Source organism: Lontra canadensis, unplaced genomic scaffold, assembly GCF_010015895.1.
Source record: "Lontra canadensis isolate GAN:19392208 unplaced genomic scaffold, GSC_riverotter_1.0 scaffold9, whole genome shotgun sequence".
Classification (NCBI taxonomy): domain Eukaryota; kingdom Metazoa; phylum Chordata; class Mammalia; order Carnivora; family Mustelidae; genus Lontra; species Lontra canadensis.
The window spans coordinates 3,485,132-3,506,262 of NW_022631003.1; the positions used below are offsets into that span (position 1 = coordinate 3,485,132).

The 21,131-nt window shown below is 40.1% G+C and overlaps 1 protein-coding gene across 2 annotated transcripts in view; it reads right to left on the reverse strand.

Moving 5' to 3' along the window:
* Window positions 1-1,144: 1,144 nt before the first annotated feature.
* Window positions 1,145-21,131, reverse strand: part of SYT1 (synaptotagmin 1) — a 543,751-nt gene continuing 523,764 nt past the window's right edge. For both annotated transcript variants that reach the window (XM_032854709.1, XM_032854708.1), the window contains exons 9-10: window positions 8,670-8,803; window positions 1,145-4,241 (exon numbers count right to left, since the gene is read on the reverse strand). In XM_032854709.1, coding sequence (XP_032710600.1) covers window positions 4,035-4,241; window positions 8,670-8,803 — 341 coding nt within the window. In that variant the 3' untranslated portion in view covers window positions 1,145-4,034. The remainder of the gene's footprint in view (window positions 4,242-8,669; window positions 8,804-21,131) is intronic.

The following is a 21,131-nucleotide window of genomic DNA, read 5'->3' on the forward strand; positions in this document are numbered from 1 at the left end:
AAAGTTGGCTGAAGGGAGTATGGTGTGGCCAGCCTTGATAATGAGATAAATTTTGCCACAGTTCTGCCCACTCTCTGACTTGGATAACTCCTACCAGTTCCTTTAGTACTTAGCCTCTAAAACTTTTCATGATATCTCCTCCCCTAAACAATGTGTTATAGGCTAGGATCCTCAGGATACTGATTCTGAGATAAAGGGGTTTTATGGGGAAATGCTCTTGGGAACAACCGCTGTAAAGGAGCAAGGAGAATGGGCTGGGGAGAGGGAGAAGGTGAGGGGCATTGCAATAGCCTTCTCAACTAACCCTTGGGGCTGGAAACTGAGATATGGCTTCAGAGAGATCCTGCCTGGGCCATGGAATGTGGCTGGGGAGGATGCCTGACCTTAGTGAGGCAGCTTCCTCAGTAGAGGGCAGAGGGATCCAGGTGTGAGCTGCCATCAAGCAAGGCTTCTAGTAGCTGCAGGCTGAGTGCCTCGGTGCCCAAGGGGGATCAGGGTGGCACACCATGGCATCCACTGTGATCGGTCTAGAGAAGGTTCTCAGGGACTCAGGGTGCCATCACTACGTATTGTGGTAGTACGTTCAGGTGCCTGTCTGAGCCTATGGGCTCCTTGGGGCCAGGGGTACCTTATTACCTCATTTGTTGTCTCTCCGGCATCCAGTAAGCACATGGTATACAGGAGGCACTAACCAATGTCGAATTTAGTGGAGGAGACATGTTTACTTGTTTTACCCAGTCATGGCAGTGGGCGGGGAATTTAATGTGGCATGCTACCCTCCGAGACTGGAGTTAAACAAGTCTTATTTTCAGTCCCATTTTGGAGAGGCTTTGTGACTCAAGCGGTAGAATAAGAACCCTGGAGGACACCTTTCGGGCAGAGTGGAAAGCCTGAAGGTGTGCGTGGTGAATCGCTGATAAACTGGAAGAGACAAACACACGGAGAATGAGGAGCGCAGGGCAGCGGCGGCTGCGCTCTGGGCATTGTATTGGCGTCAGCTGCTCTGTATTCACAGGCACGACTTGGGGCGCCAGGCAGTGCAGGCTTTTGTTCTGCCACCGCTGCTTCCAGCAGCCCCCGAAGTCCTCTGGCCTCTGACTCAGCCGCAGAGTCAAGGAAGAGAAAGAGTTGAAAGGCGGCAACATCAACAGGAAATAAAACATTTTTATTGAATATCCATGTAATATGTTAAGTCATTTTTAACAACAATCAGAAAACTATTGTGGGGTCACTACACAAAGTGAAACAAAATTTAAACCACTTCATCAAAAACGAAGGTAAATACAGCTAAAGTAGTTGGCTCGCGGGCCACGAGCCTTATGGCAGAAGAGAACACCCCAACATTTCTACAAGATACAGAGAAAACCCACACATAGAAACACTCAAGCAGGCAGTAAATATACACAAAGGCAACTAGGATCTTTCTAGAGCATCAGCTTCTAATAGTTTACACAGCTTTGTCAGAAAGGTACATGTGGCGTGTCTGAGGATGAATCTTGGTCTTAAAGCAGGTTCAGTCACTGACTGGTGAAACATGGCATAGTCCCAACGGATTCTATGGTGACGATCCCATGTCTGGCAGTGTTGCAAGAGAATGCATTAGTAGTACTTGAATGTGAGAAATAATGTGTGTTCGGCAGCTTGAACCTGCTTGCCTGAAAGTGTTGTTTCAGTGTGAACAACTTAAAGCTGAATACAGTGAAATTAAATGTCTGTTTCTGATGTTGAAAGAATTTTGAAAAGACAGTCGACTCCCTCTCTTTGGTAGAGTTTGGTCTCTTAAATTGGAAAGATTCTCATTTGACTCTTCTGTTCAAACTGATATGAAATCTCACATCATGACTTGTGCATCTTCTATTATCTTTGTTTTTTTTTTTTTTTTTTTTTTTTTAAAGTATGGACCATCCACAGAAGAGAGAGAGGTTATACTCCCTTGTCCTTTGTGTCTGGCCCAGTCCTGATGAGTTTGCCTGTGGTGACTGGGCTGAAAGGCCAAGGGCTTGCCTCTTCTTTGATGAGAAAAGAAGAATGACAGGAATTCTAGTTTTATCAGGAAACAGCCAGGCCGGTGCAGTGAAGCCTCCCATCAGCCCTTTTTGAATTATCTGTAGTTTTTGAAAAACATGGCATGGTATCCTAAAGTCTGAACACGAGGCTAATGCTCGGTTTTCCTCCGTCTTGTTTTGGTATTCATGAAGACAAACTTTCACCTCAGCGCGTCACTGCTGTCTGTGGCCTAGGAGCTGCGATGGGCCACGGAAGTGCGTGGATGCAGCGTGAGCAAATCGGCTGCCCTTCCACAAAGCAGTCGTCTACCAGAGTGGGGAAAAACAAGGAGGATTGCACAGTGCTTGACAAAATGCTGTGTGTTCCACCCCAGTCTATGTATCTTTCTTGTCCTATGCATAGCTTTTCAGTTCTGAATTGGTCCTTTGTAATGAGAACTGTTTGTGCTACACACACCTTGGGCAGTGCAGTAGAAGGGAATGGCAGTATTGTTACAACATCACTACGGAATAAATTGAGTGCTATCCACTGAGGAAACTACGTGTCTAAGCACACACGGCAGTCACAGTGTTACACAGAGCAGTCCTTGAAGACTCTTATGGAATGACTAGTAGCTTCATAATAGTGCCATTTACTACATAATGACATTGAGAACATTAAAAACTCCTCCTAAATCAAGCATCTAGTATACATAAGAGGTTGCTCCAGTTTGCTAGAACTTGTTCTTGGTATTGTTTCACCTTTTTTTTTTTTTTTAAAGGACAAATTAAAACTTATTTAAGTAAAAAGAGCATATAAAAAGATCACTAGCTGTTTTGGCTTAATTGAAGTGCATTCAGAACTATGGCTAATTGTTTATTTTTTCATCTTTTGATGGGGTTACAATACTGTTTACCACAAAGTAATTTTGTGTAATAAGCACAGATTGCTGTGTTAAAAATATTCTGCATTCCTTCTAATATGGTTTTGTATAATAAAATATTTTGTTACAAAGTCTAATGTGCAAACCTTTTGGAATTATTATAGGTATGAAATCTGGAACAGAATTCACAGGATGCACATTTGTATAAAGGTGATAACGGAGAGCTACTTTTTTTTTTTCTTTTTAAATAGTCAGGCAATATTTCAGAAATGCTGAATTCTCAGCTTCTTCCCACCCACCCTGTCCCCAAACAAATGCACCCACACACCCATACACCCACACCCACACCCCCCCACACATACACACACATGGAACACCGTCGCGTTGTTACTCTATATGCAGTAATATGAAATCTTGGACTCCTGTTCAGTTGCTTCCTTGAATGTAGGAGTGAAGCCCTGGTTTTAGCTTTGTCGATGTGTACAGACAGATGCTGTTCTGCTTTGTGGCTATGCTTCCTGGAGGTCAGTCTGGATGCTGTTTAGATCATGCTAATTTGCCTGTGAAGAAATTCTACAAAATTGGATTCACCCACCAAATATGTGGTGTCAGTGTATCTTGGTTCTCAAATGATCGGTAGAAAGCTCAGGTTTAAGTTGTCCTTTAAGATGTCAGTTTGACTGTACTAGTGCCTTACAAGTTGATATTTTTGCTGGAATGCAGACAATACTATATTTACCATATAATATATTATCAGCTCTCCTATATTTCAGTCAATTTACATAATTTAAAATAGAACATCTTATTAAAAACATCTAGATATACACAGATTAGGAAACGCTAACAACATACAAATACACAAACTAGAAATAAATCTTCAGCATACTGGTATATACAACAGTGTGATACAATAAATAATTTCAGTCATGCTCTATCTACACATCATATTGCTTAAAAGAAGAGTAGATTTGGAGGGCAGTGGCATGATGAAGGGCTTAGGGGCTCTCTACGTTTAAATTTGTGCAAATTAATACAGGAATTGAAGTACCACAGAATTGTGTCAGGAATGCATGGCTGGATAGATGAAAGGACCCATATTACTGAGGTATTTACAGATACTGGCTAAAGAGCACTATGTGGGCAAACGCAGAAAGGCTTCTTTCCTTTACTTCTTGACCGCCAGCATGGCGTCAACTTCCTCCTCTACCTGTAGGGTGTGCCACTGGGCAATGGGTCGCCTGGGGTTGGCCAGCATGTCTGACCAGTGTCGCAGCTCTGCCCCGGTGCTATTGTAGCCCACAAAGACTTTGCCGATGGCATCGTTCTTGCCAATCTTGTCATAGTCCAAAACAGTTACCACCACTTGCACTTTCTGCAAGAGGACACAAAAAAAACATTAATCACCCTGTCCTCTTACAAAGCTGTCTTGAGATCAAAACCACTGGAAATAAGACCCAGTCTCAAAATACCAGGCCGAGACTGAAAATGATTCGAATGTGAAAACCTGAGTGCAATCCCTATTTCAACATTACGTCACCACCATCACTGTCTTCAGCTTCTCCAAAATACTGAATAAATGTTAAATTTTGTCAGGTATTTGGCACAATTCTAAGTCTTTTATGTGAACTACTCATTTACTTCTCATAATAGATCCTATTAATATTGCCATTACACAAAGAAGATGCCGTGAAGTTCCCGGCCTGGGGTCGTGCAAGGAATGAGTGGGTTGGTTTTCACAGTCTATGCCGTAATCTACCATCCCTTCTGTCTTTGTCAACTGTGTCCACCTCTAAGTCCATTTGTTTCAACTGTCTCATCAGCAAGATTTCTGGCATTGGTATTTGGTACAATAATCACATGATTATTGTGAGTATTAAATGTGACAATAGAGTGAAATATCTTTAAAAAGTAATAACTAAAGATAATTTCCCCATTTATACATTTTCTCAATAAACATTTGCTGAGTAACTGTTGCGTATCCAGCGCTGATCTCAAATGGAAATAACCTTTTAGCCACACAAGATTTACTTCAGTTGTTCTATTACACTGTGAGAGTTTATTTAATAACTTACTTTTTAGAACTGCCTGAATCGACGAAAGGAAACCCATGCCATTATGATATGAAAGACACACTTTTTGAAAGCACATTTTAGTACCGCTTCCGAAGTAATGGATTAGTCAAAATATGTGAAGGCTCTAATCTAGAAACTGAGTGCAGGGATAAAGGAAGAGCTTAGAATAAAGTAGAATGCATAACATTTGGTGGCCAGAGTTAAAAGGAACAGAAAATGGAATGATGGAAGCCAGGGCCAAATAAAGGTCCTGCTGAGTTCTGGCCCTTTCATGGACTTTGTACTCTGAGGACTGCATTATTGCCCCAGTGTACCGAGAGATGGCACCCATGGACAGCTTCACAGCAGAGAAAATAACCAGTCTTGAAAGTGGAATTTAGAATGTAAAATGTAACACATTGGCAATAAAGGAAACAAACCTCCTTCCCTTATGCAGCCTTGGATTGATTCCATTATCAAGGGCATCATCTATCCACTGGATGGTTTTGGAAAAGAGAACAGAATCACTTTCGTTCTCAGGAAAATTCTCAGAGCTTCTCCCAAGCAAATTCATCAGGAAGAAAGCATATTGCAGGGAATGGGGAGTAGCTTTTGTTCTCAGGAAAATTCTCAGAGCTTTTCCTAAGCAAATTCATTAGGAAGAAAGCATATTGCAGGGAATGGGGAGTAGGAGCTAATTACAGATATTATGCACAAAGGTGAAATGGGCTTTTGGAGGCTGGAATGAATGGTTGGAGTGGGTTTTGATTATTTCAACCAGGAATGTACTGATTAATCGTACTCAGGACAGAATATCCTTCTGAAGGTCTTGGATTAATTTCTGCAGCTGTATATGTAGTTTATTTATACATTTGGGGGGTATAACATTTACATGTACTTTTGGAAATCAGCATATTTTGCTCATAATGTATTTCATAGGGATAGAGAGAAAACAGATAATCTTATAACCTCAGAATAAAGGAAACCCAGACCCCTATTTTAGTACATAAAATGTTCAACTGTTTCTCTAGGAAAACTAGGAAAGCAAATCTCCTGGGGAAAACTAAAAAAGAGAAGAGAGGAAGAAGAAAGAAAAGAACAAACTCACAAGAAACAGAGAAAGAGGAGGGATATAGTCAGAGATGGGCTCATCATTGCCATGCCTAAAAGTACTCTACGATGGGTTCAGGTTCTCTGTCCTGACAGAATACTAGCTCCTCTAAAATGCTGCCCCAGAAACCCAGCGTATGTCTTGTTTTTAATGTGCTTCACTTATTTTTAAGATTTTATTTATTTGAGAGAGAGAGAGGGTGCACGTGGGCCATGAGCTGCTGGTGTGGGGGTTGGGGGGGGGCGGTGTGCTGGGCAGAGGGAGAAGCCAGCTGGCTCTCTACTGGGCAGGGAGTCTGATGCATGACCTAGCCCAAGTCAGAGGCTTAAGCAACTGAGTCACCTAGGCACCCCCTTCAGTTTTAATATATTTACATTTGCACAATTTATTGTTGCAAAAGGACATTTACTTTTTTTTTTTTTAACAGGTGTAGAATTGTAGCTCAAAGAAAGTTTACGATAGGATTTTTCATCACAATAACTTGTCTTAAATTGTTTTACAGTATTAAAAAAAAAGCTCAGGGTGCCTGGATGGCTCAGTTGGTTAAGTGTCTGTCTTCAGCTCAGGTCATGATCCCAGAGTCCTGAGATCAAGCCCCACATTGGGTTTCCTGTTTGCCTGGGAAACTTCTCCCTCTCCCTCTGCCTGCCATTCCCCCTGCTTGTGCTCTCTCTCTCTGTCAAATAAATAAATAAACTTAAAAAAAATAATAAAAACAAATCTTCAGGAGGTATTAGTTTCCATAGGAGTAAGTTCTTAGAACTCAAAAGAGTTCACTGAATAAATATTGCAAAATAAACTGGAGAAAATTGGGTGTCTTTGGGGGTTGCCAGTTGGTCTAAAGCAGTGACCTCACTAGTTCTGGCTAGTAAACAGGTGACTGGGGACAGGGAATCAGTGTCCTCTGCAATGTCATTTACTTATATAACAACTATTGAAAGTAAACATATGTAAATTGCTACCATGTGAAAATATACACGAGAAAGGTTATATAAAGACCATGAAGTGATGGTAGATTGCCGTTGATTTTTAAAGAACTGCCCCATAACATACAATAAGTACTCCTGGCAACATGTAGCTATTTAAATTGAAGTAAATTAAAATTAATAAAATTTCTTGATCACACTAGTGGCTGAGGTGCTCATTACCTGCTTGCTGTTGACTACTGTATTGGACCACACAGATGATAAAACATTTCCATTCTCACAGAGAGTTCTAGTAGACAACATTGGTCCATATATTGTTTTAATTTTATTGTTAGATCTATTTTCTAATAAAGTGTTAATTTGAAAAAGACAAAATTAATACTGTGAATAATAATGGTGATGGGAACTATTTACTGAGCGTTCACCATTCCAAATGATTTCATATGCACAATCTCTTTGATATGCATTCTATTATTCCTATTTTATATGTGAGGAGATTCTAAGCCTTGGTTTCCTTATATATAAAATTGGGATAATAACCTCTCTCATAAGGTTATTATAAAAGACTTAATGAGATTATCTATGTGAAGTGCTTAAATTGGGGCCAGACACATAATAAATATATAATAAATGTAGCTATTATCTTAGCTTTCTTCATGGAATAAAGGTGTGATTTGCTCATAAGATATTATATTCTAAATTAGATTCTAGATTAAAGTAAAAATATGCAACTAAAGAATATTTACTGGTGTTTTATATTCTGGACCTTTAGAAATTTCCATGGTGTAGTTTTAGTGCCTACACTTCATTTCTCCTTCACATTGTGGGGAAACTTTTATAGGACCAAAAAGATAGACCTATATCAATTATTTAATAAAATGTAAAAGTACTGTTGCTTTAAGGCATTTGAGTTTCTAACATCCAATATCCATTAAAGATTAGCAAGAAATAGCCAATAGTTATTGGATGTGAACTTTGAGTTCCAATAGTATCACTGTGGCTAGAAGGTAAGAGAACCTAAAATTATTTAAAAATTGCTAAATAATAAGATCATATGTGGCTACATGTAGCATCCTGTTCTGAACATCTTACCCACAGATTCCTTTAATAGAATATTCCCTATTATAACAATCATTATCTAGCAAATTAAGGTTTCATCTTTACAAAAATATCCTTCCTTTCCAACTCAGAAACAGGAAGTTAAATATAAGCTATTAAAAATATGACTTAGTTTGATTTTTCTATTGTTAATCACAATTTAATAATAAAAGAGTAAAGATGATGCATATTTATCATCAACTAAAATATTTCTTTTATCTCTCTCTCTCTCTTTTTTTTTTTTTTGCTATAAGGCTGTGATAAGGAGAACTCCATATTGTGGCCTGGGAATGAATAGTGAAAGTTCATTTTCTTTTGGCCTTTTAACATTTATGGTACTTTTTGAGTTAGCAGGGTCGTTGTGTTTTCTTTTTCCTACTTTATTTCTGCTCAACCGAATGCCAGCTGTTTTTGGCTGACGAGTCAGCACATCTTGTGCTGTATATTTCATCATTTCCTTCTTGATGTAGCTTGATTATCAAGTGTGCATGGGAATAAGAATGGCAAATCTAATGAAGGCATGTGCACTGATAATTTACAAGGTTTGTGCATTTCATTTATGCAGTCTGAAGAAATAAAACTGAATAGGAAGACAAAATTATGTTTGACATTACCTGGATTTGCTCAAAGGGTACTTCAAAGCTGAATGACTCATTGTAGTAGGGGTTAAGTGTGTTCTTTTTAATTGTTGTCTTTTTCTTCTTCAGCCTCTTGCCATTCTGCATCAGATGGATCTTCACATAAGGATCTGAAAAACAGAAACAAAAACTTCAGGAGATCAAGAATAAATAGTTTAGACTATAATTTAGCTTATTAAACTCGAGTATTCCCAACAGGAAAATCACTCTATAGCATATATTTAATATATTTTTTTAATGTAAGCATTCTTTATTGAAAGATTTTAAGTAACCTCTGGGCCAGGTTTTTTGCCATGCTGTCTCAATATTTATAGCTGGATTTAGGGGATAAGAGCCATAGTGTGTTAACAAACCAGCAATTTGAGGGGGGTTGGGGAACAGTCTTGACATGTAACATTTGCCAGTGTCCTTGGTAGAAATACTCTCAGCATGGCTAATTTCAAGCTACTAAATAGTTTAACAACTAGCTTACCAAATCCCTGAAAATACTAATAATTGGCTCTTCTGAGCTGGCAAAGTAGTAGTTGCAGCACCACTGCATGGGAGTAAAACTCTTGACAAAAGGACAAAGGAGCCATTTCATGCATTCATTTATTCATTTACTCAATATTAGTTAGGCCCTAGGGATACAGCAGTAAATAAAACCGATCATTGCTGTTTTCATGAGGGAACTTCAGACTCGTGGCGGGAGGGAGACAGTAGGCTTGTAAAGAAATGAAATGCATATGAAATTACAAGTTGAAGAGAGTGCTCTAGAAGAATAGAGCAAGAGCAGATATAGGTTTGAGAAGAGCAGGGATAGTATGATGAGCCTAAGGTAGCAATGGAATTCTTAGATTGCCCAAGTAAGGGTTCTCTGTAGAGGTAACATTTAAACTGAGATTTGAAGGTTAAAGGGAGAGAAGAGGCTGTGTGTATGTGTGTGTGTGTGTGTGTGTTTGTGTATGTGTGTGGTGTATGTGCAGTGATGGGTGGGGTGTAGGTGGCAAGGGCAGAGAGAAAGAAAGAGAGAGATCTATTGATCCAGGACCTGTGCCCGAAAATCCCTAGGTAGAGAGTAAGTCAGTGCACATAGAAGTAATGAGAAAAGGAGCAGGATTCCCTCAGCAGTTTCCCCAAAGCCTCATTAAGTAAAGGTAAAGTAATAAGCAAATCAATGGAGGGGTAAGACAATTCTCATTTACAGTTCTCATTACTAATGGATGAACCACCTACCTTCAGGTTACTAAGAACCAACACCCAGCTCTGACTAACATCTTTCCACTGTTTTCTTAAGTATTTGTCCGGTTTACATGTGATACATATTCATTATAGAAAAACATCAGAAAACAATGATAAACAAAGAGAAAAAAAAAATCATCCATGATTTTACTCCCTTAAAATAAGCAGTGCTAAGCTTTTTAAAATTGCCTTCCTCTCCTTCAGTATGTGTAAAGCTTGGAGAAACCTTACAGATAACCTAGTTTAATAGCCACATATTTTTAGATAACATTTTCTGGTCTGTAATTTTTTCAGCACAATAAAATTCTGGTTTATTATTGGAAAACGTTGTTTACACATACATCAAACAGGCCAAAACTGGCCGCAACTTCATAGACAAACAAACAACAAAATTAAAAAAAAAAAAAAGGAAAGAAATCTTTCTTCTTTGGCCTCTTTAATCAACTCATACAAACCAGCTGTTTATAGTACAGCTTAGTGCATACACAAAAAATGTTACTGGAATTCTCGGAGTAAGACTGTTTTGTTTGTGTGTGTGTGTGTGCGTGCATGTTCAGTTTTTCTTTACTTTTCCCCCTCCTTTGAGACTGTAATGAACGTGGTCACATTACAAGTAGAGTCAGAAGTAGGACAGACAATGCTCCTAAGGCTGGCTAGTTAGTTCAAAATTAAAAATGGCTGACCCCAACAATATGTACAAAACATAAAATGAAAATGAAATTACACACACATCTTCCTAAGTATTCTTTAAAAAATAATTTATTTATTTGACAGAGATCACAAGTAGGCAGAGAGAGAGAGTAGGGGAAGCAGGCTCCCCGTGGAGCAGAGAGCCCAATGTGGGGCTCGATCCCAGGACCCTGGGATCATGACCTGAGCCCAAGCAGACGCTTTAACCCACTGAGCCACCCAGGCGCCCCTCTTTCTAAGTATTTGTAAGAGAAAAGCAGGGCCTAGGAGACGCTGGTTCTCTTCTCCTTCCCTGCTGCAGATTCACGTGGTGGTTTGGGCTGTGTGGGAGCGAGCACGTGTCACTGCGGGGGTGCTGCCAGCCGGCAGGACTCTGCTTAGTGACCCCGTGTAGATTCGGAGACTGGAAGCAGAGGGTAAATTGGTCATGGCGGCCTTTCTGTTCGTTGTTTTAAAGTTTAGCTTTTCCTTTTTTGCTGTCTGGTCATCCTCATCGGTCTTCTTCTTGGCGTCCTCATCACCCCTCTCCTCACTTTCAGCGGCCTGTTTGCCTGTAGCCGCCTCAGCCTCAGCTTTCTATCCCTACCCTCTTCACCATCGTCGTCTTCTTCCTCCTCTTCTCCATGTACCTCATTGCTGGCTCCCCATTTCCCTCATTCTCCGCTTCCCCATTAGCAGCGGCGTCTTCTTCATTCCCAGCCTCCTCCGCTACCGCCTTCTGTACGCCGAGGTGGTGATTCCGCAGCAGGTGCCTGGCTGAGGGGCGGCTGAGCCCACGCAGCGCCTTACAAGCAACGCGAGACTTGGGCACGCTGGTGAGGACGTTGCCCGAGCCCGTGGCTGCCACGGTGGCCGTGAGAGGCCGCAACCAGACGCCTGAACAACGCGAAGGCGACTTTTCTAGAGCAGCCAGTGCGGCTGGATCAGGTTGTTCTTATCTTTCTCTTCCTATCCGCCAGTAGATCGTAACTCCTGTGGGACAGTTACTCTGCCTGTGGTGTTCACTAGTTGAATTTACTAAACAGTGCCTGAAGCCATTCAGTTTTTGTTGAGTAAGTGGGGTTTACTTAGGGTCTGGTAATCGGGATCTCCTTATTCTTTGTGCAGTCATCTTCCACTGTCCCAAAGCCCCGCACTGGGCTGCCTGCTCAGCAGGCAATCTGAGTGTGTGTAGCTTGGGGTTTTGGTTTTTGTTTTTAATGCTACATCCACTCGAGGGGTTTGTAATGAAGATTTTTAACATAAGATTTTCAATCAGACCTAGACATGAGGAACCAGCTCCCTTAACTAAATAGTTGGCCAGTTAAACAATCCACTGTAAATAATTGCAAATGTTGGGGGGGACATGGATTTTTTCACCCATAAACCATTTTGCTCTTCACAACTAATACTGATTTTTGGTTCAGGGATCTTGTTTGCTTAAGAAGTTCCCTGACTCCTCTGTCCAAACCTCTTGTATATTTACAAAGATGGGCAAGTCTCCAGCTGCTTTTTGGCACTGATTGAATACCTAAATACTAAATACCCATAAATCAATGTTTATGCCTCCTGTGTTCATGTGTTGAAACTTTATCAGCCTAACTGAGGTATGACTTTTCTCAAGAGATGCATGATGACTACATATTTATTCATTTAACACAGTAAATGACGAGAAAATTCCTGTGCACCTGCCATTTGAGTAAGCAAATTAAAAACCCAACAAGATAATTTCAGATTCAGATATAAGTTCTGATGTGATGTGATTAATGCCTTGGGGAGAACAAGATAATTTAGAAAGGGAGTTCAGCAAAGTCTTCATTGAGGAGGTCAGGTTTGAGCTAAGAACAAAATGACAGGAAGGAGCCAGTCATTTGAAGATGTGGGGGAAGCGTGTATCAACCAGAAGGAACAGGACACGCAAAGGCCCTAAAGAGCACATCCTTTTGCATGTTTGTGGAGCAGAAGGAAAGCAAGGGGGAGAGAGGTAGCTGGAGAAGTCAGAGAGGTCACTGCTAACATGTCACTTTCGTAAGCAGAATCTGCCAATTCTGACAGTGATTCAGAAATATTCTATAATGTCATGATACTTACAAGAACGAACAGAGGGCTGGAGGAGGAGCAGGTTTGGGGTTGCCATAAATGGGCAGAGTTAGTTTTTGTCTTTGCAGATTCATCCTAATACAGGTATCAAAGCACTTACTTTGCAGGTAGAATTTCCATCTTAATCACAATCAAGGCTGACAGTAACTCAGAGGTCTTATCCTTCCTGGACCCCCGCCAAATTTATTGAGATACAGTTGACACATAATGCTGTGTAAGTTTAAGGTGTGCAGTGTGGCAATTTCTTATACATGTGTATTGTGTACTGATCACCACTGTATGTATCGTTAACACATCCATCTTACATAATTACAATATTTATAACACACATCTCACATAATTACTGTATTTTCTTTGTGGTGAGAACACTTAAGATATACTCTCTTCAGCAGCTTTCAGTTAACAGTATAGCTTTGCCAGCTATAGTTACCATACTATATATTAGATCTCCCAAATGTATTCATCCTTTAAGTTTGTACCCTTTGATCACCATGTCCTCTTTTCCCTTTTCCCCTAGCTTGGCAACCACCATATTATTCTCCGTTTTCTATGACTTTGGAATTTATTTTTTATTTTTATTTTTTAAAGATTTATTTATTTTATTTACTTGAGAGAGAGTAGGAGAGAGCACAGAGGGAGAGGGAGAAAGCACAGAGAGAGGGAGTAGCAGATTCCCTTCTGAGCAGAGAGCCCGATGTGGGGATCCATCCCCGGACCCCTAGATCATGACCTCAATCAAAGGCAGATGCTTAACCAAGTGAGCTACTCAAGCAGTGCCCCTAAGTGTTTGGAATTAAAAAAAAAAAAAAAAAAAGATTCCATATATAAGTGAGGTAATGCCGAATTTGTGTCTGTCTGACTTACTTCACTTAGCATAATGCACTTAAGGTCCATCCATGTTGTTGCAAACGATAGGATTTCCTTCTTTTTTTATGGCTGAATAATATTTTTAATTTATATATATGTTATATTTTTGTTCTAGAATACTATGAATAATAATAATCAGTAATATTTAGAATATTTTATTTTTATATGTTTATTGTATATAGTATATATACTCATACCACATCTTCTTTATCCATTCATCTATCAGACAGGTAGGTTATGTCCACATCTCGGCTATTGTGAATAATGTTGCAATGAATATAGGGATATAGATCTCTTTTTAAGATAGTGATTTCATTTCCCTTAGGTTTATGCCCAGAAATGGGATTACTAGATCACAGGGTAGTTCTCTTTTTAATTTTTTAAGGAACATCCATGCTGTTTTCCATAGTGGCTGCACCAGTCTGCATTCCCACCAATGGTGCATGAGGGTTCTCTTTTCTTCATATCCTAGCAGGTGCTTGTTATCTCTTGTCTTTTTGATAATAGCCATTCTAAGATGTGTGAGGTGATATCTCATTGTGGCTTTGACTTGTATCTCCCTGATGATTAGTAAAGTTGAGCGTCTTTTCAGGCACCTGTTGGCCATTTGTATGTCTTCTCTTGAAAAATGTTTATTTAGATCCTCTGTCCATTTTTAATCATATAATTATTATTTTGTTATTAAGATGTATGATTTCCTTAAATATTTTGGATGTTAGTCCTTATCTAATATAGTTTGCTATTTTCTCACATTCCATAGGTTGTGAGAGATCTTATTCTTTAGCACCTTTTGTGCCTGGATAAGTTTTGGCTGTCTAAGCCTGATATATTTTATATTCAAGGTGGACATATTTGAGGGTCTTCTTGCCTCAGCCATCTGAAGTCTTAGATTGCTCTCCAACTTCTCCAGCCTTCTCCATTGTCATTCAACCTTGATTGGCTTAATTGTGTTCTCTGGTTCTTTCATTGTGCAAAGTCTTTTCCTGAATATTGGTCCTGTTGGAGATGGCCCTAATCTCCTGATTAGCTCATTAGTTTAACTTCTTACGGAATCTAGACCTTGCTCCTGTCTAACTATGGCTGAGTGAGTCTCTTAAATGGAAGACTTTGAGTCATCTAACTATGAGTCACACCCATGCTTTAAGGATGCATGTATTTTTTTACAGCAAGGATCACCTCTCCTGCAAAGTAAGACTCTTTATAATTAAATTTGTTCTGTTTTAGGGCCTGTTGCACAAAGCAAATCCTTGTCTTTTCAGAATTTCTTGGTGGCTTAGAAGTTCTGGTCATTACACAATGGGACATAATTTTATGGAAATGACAAAATAGACTGTAATGAGATTCCCTAATACTGCTATTGCTTTTCCTGAGTATAACTGCTCAGGATGCCATGTGTGGCATCCAAACACCCATTAGGTTTTTGTCAACATGTAAATGGCATGGAAAAATATGCCAGCTACAAAGTTGGGCTGCTGTCCTCAGGGACTTCATATTTCTATGGTTGCATCACTTCATTCTGTCTCCCAAACAAACACTCATGGAAATCCTCATCATCTACATACTGAAAACCTTCCATCAGCACCATTTAGATCATCCCTGTTGCCATGGACATGTGGGCAGGACTTGGGACACTTTGCTTCTTTAATTTATCTTCAAAACATAGTAGGGTCTTTTTACTTTTCTACCTTTGGTAGAAAGGAAGGTCTCTTTTCTGATGTCTGCTTAGTCTCTAATAGCCTGTGGCTGTACGCTTGCAGTTCTAGAAAAGGATGTAGTGGGATCAGAAAGAAGGTTCTTCATACCCATTAATAAACTTCAGGTACAATGAGTGCAATTCATCACCTTGTTTTGAATGATTTTGAGGCTTATCATTTGGTTTTATTATCTATGTGGCATTGCTACCCTTCATTCACTGTTTGTCAGGTTTGCTTTTCATCAGAAATCAGCCTAACTGAACTTTATCTCTTTTTTGTCATAATAGCTGTTATGACTTAGAGGTTTTTGAGGACACTGTAATGAAATCACTTGCAAACTTTTGTATGTTGACCAGCCTTTTTAATATACAAAACTGTTCTTTTTTTTAATTCCTAAAGGTCATCATTATGATAGGCAGTATAATAGTTCCCTCAAAAGATGTCTACACCCTGATTCTCTGAACCAGTGAACATTTACCTTATAGGGCACAAGGGACTTTACAAATGTGATTAGGCTTAAGGATCTTGAGATGAGAAGATTATCCTAGCTGATCCAAGAGGGCCCAGTCTAATCATGAGTCCTCAGAAACAGCCGTTCCTGGCTGTGGTCAAAGAGAGACAATAGAAGAAGGATCAGAGGTGCACTACCTTGCTTGCTTTGCAGACGAAGGAGTGGGCACAAGCCATGGGATGGGTCTCTAGAAGACGGAAAAGGCAAGGAAATGGATTCTTACCTGGAGCCTCCAGAAAGGAGTGCAACCCTATAGGCACCTTGATCTTAGCCCAGTGAGACCCATGTCAGACCTATAACTTATAGACTTCTAAAATAATAACCACATTTTTTTTTAATGAAGTTTGTTGTAGTTTATCATTGCAGCAATAGAAAACTAATACAACAACCAAAGTTGAAGAGAGGATGCTGTTGTTAATCTAGGGAGGTTTGAGGATGAGACTCAAATTTAAATAAGTCTGGGAAGTGATCAAATTTAAGTAGGCCTGGGAAGTGGAGAAAATTCATGTTTTTTCTCTAAATTTCTGAAAATGATTACTTTGTTCTTCAAAGCAAAAGCCTTCAAAAAGTTTAAGTTTTTTAATTAAAAAAAAGTTAACCTAGAGCATACAATCAGAAGATAATAGGTACAGATGTTTTAGGATCCATGATAAAATTAGTGAAAATGGATGAATTGTTAGCTCTGAATAATTTTAAAAAGTAAGATCCATTGCACAGTTTAATATAATAGTGTTCTATCATATTTGTAAAGCACTTTAAGATTATATATATCTTTAAAAATCATATCATTTCCTTTAATTCTTACCACCAGCCCAGTGAAGAAACAGGGGCTCCTGGAGGCTGATTTTTTTTCCCCCCAAGAACTCAAACCAGGGTCTTTCAACTCAGAACCTCTTGCTCTCTGTGATGTATCAATAAACAATTTAGTGTAGTGTTACAGGTACAACCTCTGGAGCAGGACTAACTGGAATCTTGGCTCTGTTACTAGCTGTGTGGTCTTGGACAAGTTATTGAACCTCTTTGTGCCATACTGCTTTCCATGTAAAGTGATGAGAAATGATACCTAGTTTGTAGAGTTCTGAAGATTTAATTGAGTTACTATGTGGAAAATGCTTTGAATATGTGCCTGATGCCTATTATTATTAGTTCTTAATTATTATTATAATTTTATGAAAGGGCTGACATCTAAGTCAGCATCTAGGTATTAGACTCTTGCCCAGCTTTGCTTACATGGTGCCCATCATTGCACTACTTGCTGCAGAAGTAAGCCAGGGTGCGCCAAGTCCCAGATTCAGTTCTGAAAACAAGCATACCTACCCTAAGAAGCTGGTTTGTTCATGAAGAATTTAATCATGTATGAGATGAAAGAAACAGAGGGAGTTTCTTTCATTATCACCCAATGAGTTGGTCTTGAGGTGTGAGATGTTTACAGTTTACTCCTACTCCTGAAGTCAATGGATGAAATTACTCAGAGCCAAAAACTTAAATTTGAGAGCTGTACGTGAAGACTTTAGGATGGTGTGAATCAAAACTGATTTATTGAACTTTCCCAGTTACTGAAGCCAACTAATGTTGATATACTTGGGTGTATGAAGTATCTACTCCCGTTATGCTTCTTAAAATGAGAAAATAGGCAAAAGGAGGCCCTCAGCCTTGAGATTTGTTGCTGTTGTTGGGTGTGGGGTAATACCTATATGTTGTTGGAAAGAGGTGAAAGCTATACCTCCTCTCTTCGTTTTTCAGTTCAGCTTCTCTCTACCAAGAGAAAATTTTACAAATGCAGCCTATATGAGGTGTTTGGGTGGCTCAGTTGTTAAGTGTCTGCCTTTGGCTTAGGTCACGATCCCAGGGTCCTGGCATTGAGCCCTGCATCAGGCTCCTTGCTCAGCGGGAAGCCTGTTTCTCCCTCTCCCTCTGTCCCTGCTTATGTTCCTGCTCTTGTTCTATCTCTCTGTCAAATAAATAAATAAAATATTTTAAAAATGCAGCCTATATGCTGTATTATAAGGTCAAAGCCATCTAGCTTTTCTCTTATCTTACAGACAGACACTGAACCCACTGAGCTCATTACCTCCTCTAAGCTTGTGCTTGTGCTAGGATTCCAGCCTCCTGCACCAAAAAGTTACCAAATGTGGGGCTGTCTCTGATTCCTTCCTCTCTACTCCCTATGACTAGTTAGCCACCACATCCTGCCAGTTTACCCTCACATTGTCTCTCTGGCTTGTTCCCTCTTTCTGACTTGTCACATCTCAAGATCAGAAATCCAGCCTTTCTTGTGATCTTGTCCTCACTTCCATACTATTCATATAATTGTTAAAACTATATTTGATCACACCATTCCCCTGTTAAAAGTCTTTAGTGGAGGGCGCCTGGGTGGCTCAGTGGGTTGGGCCACTGCCTTCGGCTCGGGTCATGATCTCGGGATCCTGGGATCGAGTCCCGCATCGGGCTCTCTGCTCGGCCGGGAGCCTGCTTCCCTCTCTCTCTGTGCCTGCCTCTCTGTCTACTTGTGATATCTCTCTGTCAAATAAATAAATAAAATCTTTAAAAAAAAAAAGTCTTTAGTGGCTTGCCAAATAAAAAAATCCAAACTCTATCGTCCCTTCATAGTCCCATCCTAACTTAGCATTTCCACAAACTCTGTGCTCTACTCATGGTCAACACTCACTATTTCTCACAGAGAATTTAAAATGCCATGTCTTTGAACTGGCTGTCCTTTAGCCTGAAATGCCCTTTCTTTCTTTTCCTATCTTAGGTTTGGTTTAAAAGTCACCTCTTCCCTGAAGATTTTACTGATGATTTTCTCAGTCAGAACCTTCAGACAGACCTTTCTGTGCCCTGCAGCGTTTTCTTATGTAGTTTTGCAAAGTACATATCTCTTCCTTTTCTGGTAGTGGAGAACTTTTGTGGTCAGCGAATGATACAAAAACAGTATTCCTATGGGAAAAGGTGTCTTGAATTCAGAGCTGTTGGCTTCAAGATGAACTATGGGGAGACTTAGACATGGGCACTGCTTCTGTTACTATTCCATACTCCACTTTAACACCCTGGCACATTGTCACCCCTGTTTCCCTTAGGCCCTCCTAATGTCAAATTATGCCAACTTCATGCAAATATAATTGTGAAACAGCTGGCTGTGAGCAATGATCCTTTTGTGTGAGATATCAAAGAGTCACTGAAGGCTTTTTGTATTTACAATGGGAACGAGAGAGCCGCAGTTCAAAGCCGGATAATGCAAGATGCCTGCAGTTTTCATTTGGACAATTTTGTGTAATTATACTGTCTTCTTTCCTAACTACCCCAGTGCTCGTGGGCCCTGTGACCATGGCCTTTCCATTTCAGCCAAAGACTTCTCTTGATAAGAAATAGCCTTATTTCAGCTGTTTTGTTCAGTCCCTCTGAGCCAGTACCCAGCTTCTGAATAACTAAAGGCATTATTCCTTTTATCCTTTTTTCTTTGGGGATAATGTTCACTAAATTTCAACTTCTGGTGTTGGAAGAGGAAAGTAACACTTGTGTCAGTTAGAGTTTTGAATTTCAAGCAACTTAAAACCCATTTCAAAAACGGTGTAAATTGTAAAGGTAACTTACTGACTTATGTGATGGAAAAGTCCAGAAATAGGTCTGGGTGGCAAAGATTGTTAATTGTCCTCTGAAATCTATTTTCCCCTACTTTTTTAGCAATAGAACTCCTGAAGTTTTATGTGGGCACCAGTTCATCCAGTTGGAAATATTTCTTCCAGACTGTCTTGCAGCTAGTATGGCCAAATGACTAACCTCTGGTCACTGGAAGTAAATGGAAGTGAGGAGTGGGAACTCCACAGCATAACCTTAACCAGCCGTTCTTAACAGGGGGCTGTTTTATCCCTCAGTCATTTGGTCATATCTGGAGACATATTTGATTGTCATAATTTGGAAGGGAGGTGATAATGGGCATTGAAAGGGCAGAGGCCAGGGGTTTTATTAAACACCTGCAATGCATAGGACAGCCCTCACCAATAAAGAGTTATCAGGCCCAAAATGTCGGTAGAGCTAACATTGATCAACAGTGCCTTAATATAAGCTTCTTGACCTCCCTTCTTTCTTTTTCTTGAAACTGAGACATGGATAGGATAGGAGGGCAGTGGATCAGCTTTTACCTTGTAATGTGAAAACCATCTTCAAGGGGGCCAGCACAAGATAGGAAGATCCTGGGTTCCTGAAGGAGCCACAGCCACAAACCACCTACCAATATTGTCCACTCACCCACATGTGCACATATGGAAGATAAAGAATTTCAAACAAAAATTCCGTTTTTCTGAGCCACTGTATTTGGGCAGCTTTTTGCTATAGCACTTCTGCTTGTTCCCTGTGTAGCACAGATTCATCAAGACCTGCTTGGTCGCAGGTTGTTGTATCCCTACTCTGTTTTCTGTGGAGTTATCCTCAGATTCCACATGGTGGCCTCCCCAAGACATCCTGGACTCTTCTCTTAAGGATGTATATGACCTTACTAGCTATAAATCTTGTATCACACTATACCATCCAATGGAAAAGAGAGTCTATATCAGAATTCCCAGGAAAAGTCCCACTTCACTCTGATTGGACTAACAATGAAGAAATGTCTACTTTATTAATCCCTGGAGTGAAGAGAATGTGATGGGCTATGTTGGCTTAGTCCTGGGTCAGGTATCTATCCCTAAACCAACCAGGAGGGCCAGGAGTCCTATCTTGGGAGCTGGGGATAGGCTCAACTTTATACTAAGCACAATGCGAAGAATAGAAGAAGATGGTGATTCCTCAAACAGGAATTTGAAGGCTCTTACCAAGACAGTGGGAAGTACAAGTTGGGACGCAACCAACCAATGTTTGCAGAGTTTTTCTACCTAATGTCTCTTCTCTAGGATCCGATCTCTATCTAAACTTGGAAGAGTGTATGCATTTCTTTGCAGAGAGACATTTCCTTCCCACTTGAGATCAAATTCCTAGGAATGAGCCATTGGGCACTTGTACACCTGGTCAAGCAGTGGCAGAGACAGCAGAGTTAAACCATGCAGAATTATGAGTCAGAGTTTCTTTGCATACTGCAGCTTTTTCTTGTGTACTTACTGAGTAACCCTATTTTATCAGTAAACCATTTTTTAAAAAAAGATTTTATTTATTTGAGAGAGAGAGATCACAAGTAGGCAGAGAGGCAGGCAGAAAGAGAGGGGAGGAACCAGGCACCCCGCTGAGCAGAGAGCCCAGTGTGGGGCTTAATCCCAGGACCCTGAAATCACGACATGAGCTGAAGGCAGAGGCTTAACCAACTGAGCCACTCAGGCACCCCAGTAAGCCAATCATTTAATAGTATACAAATAATTAAATAGTATTAGGGTTCATAGAGCAATTTTCGTC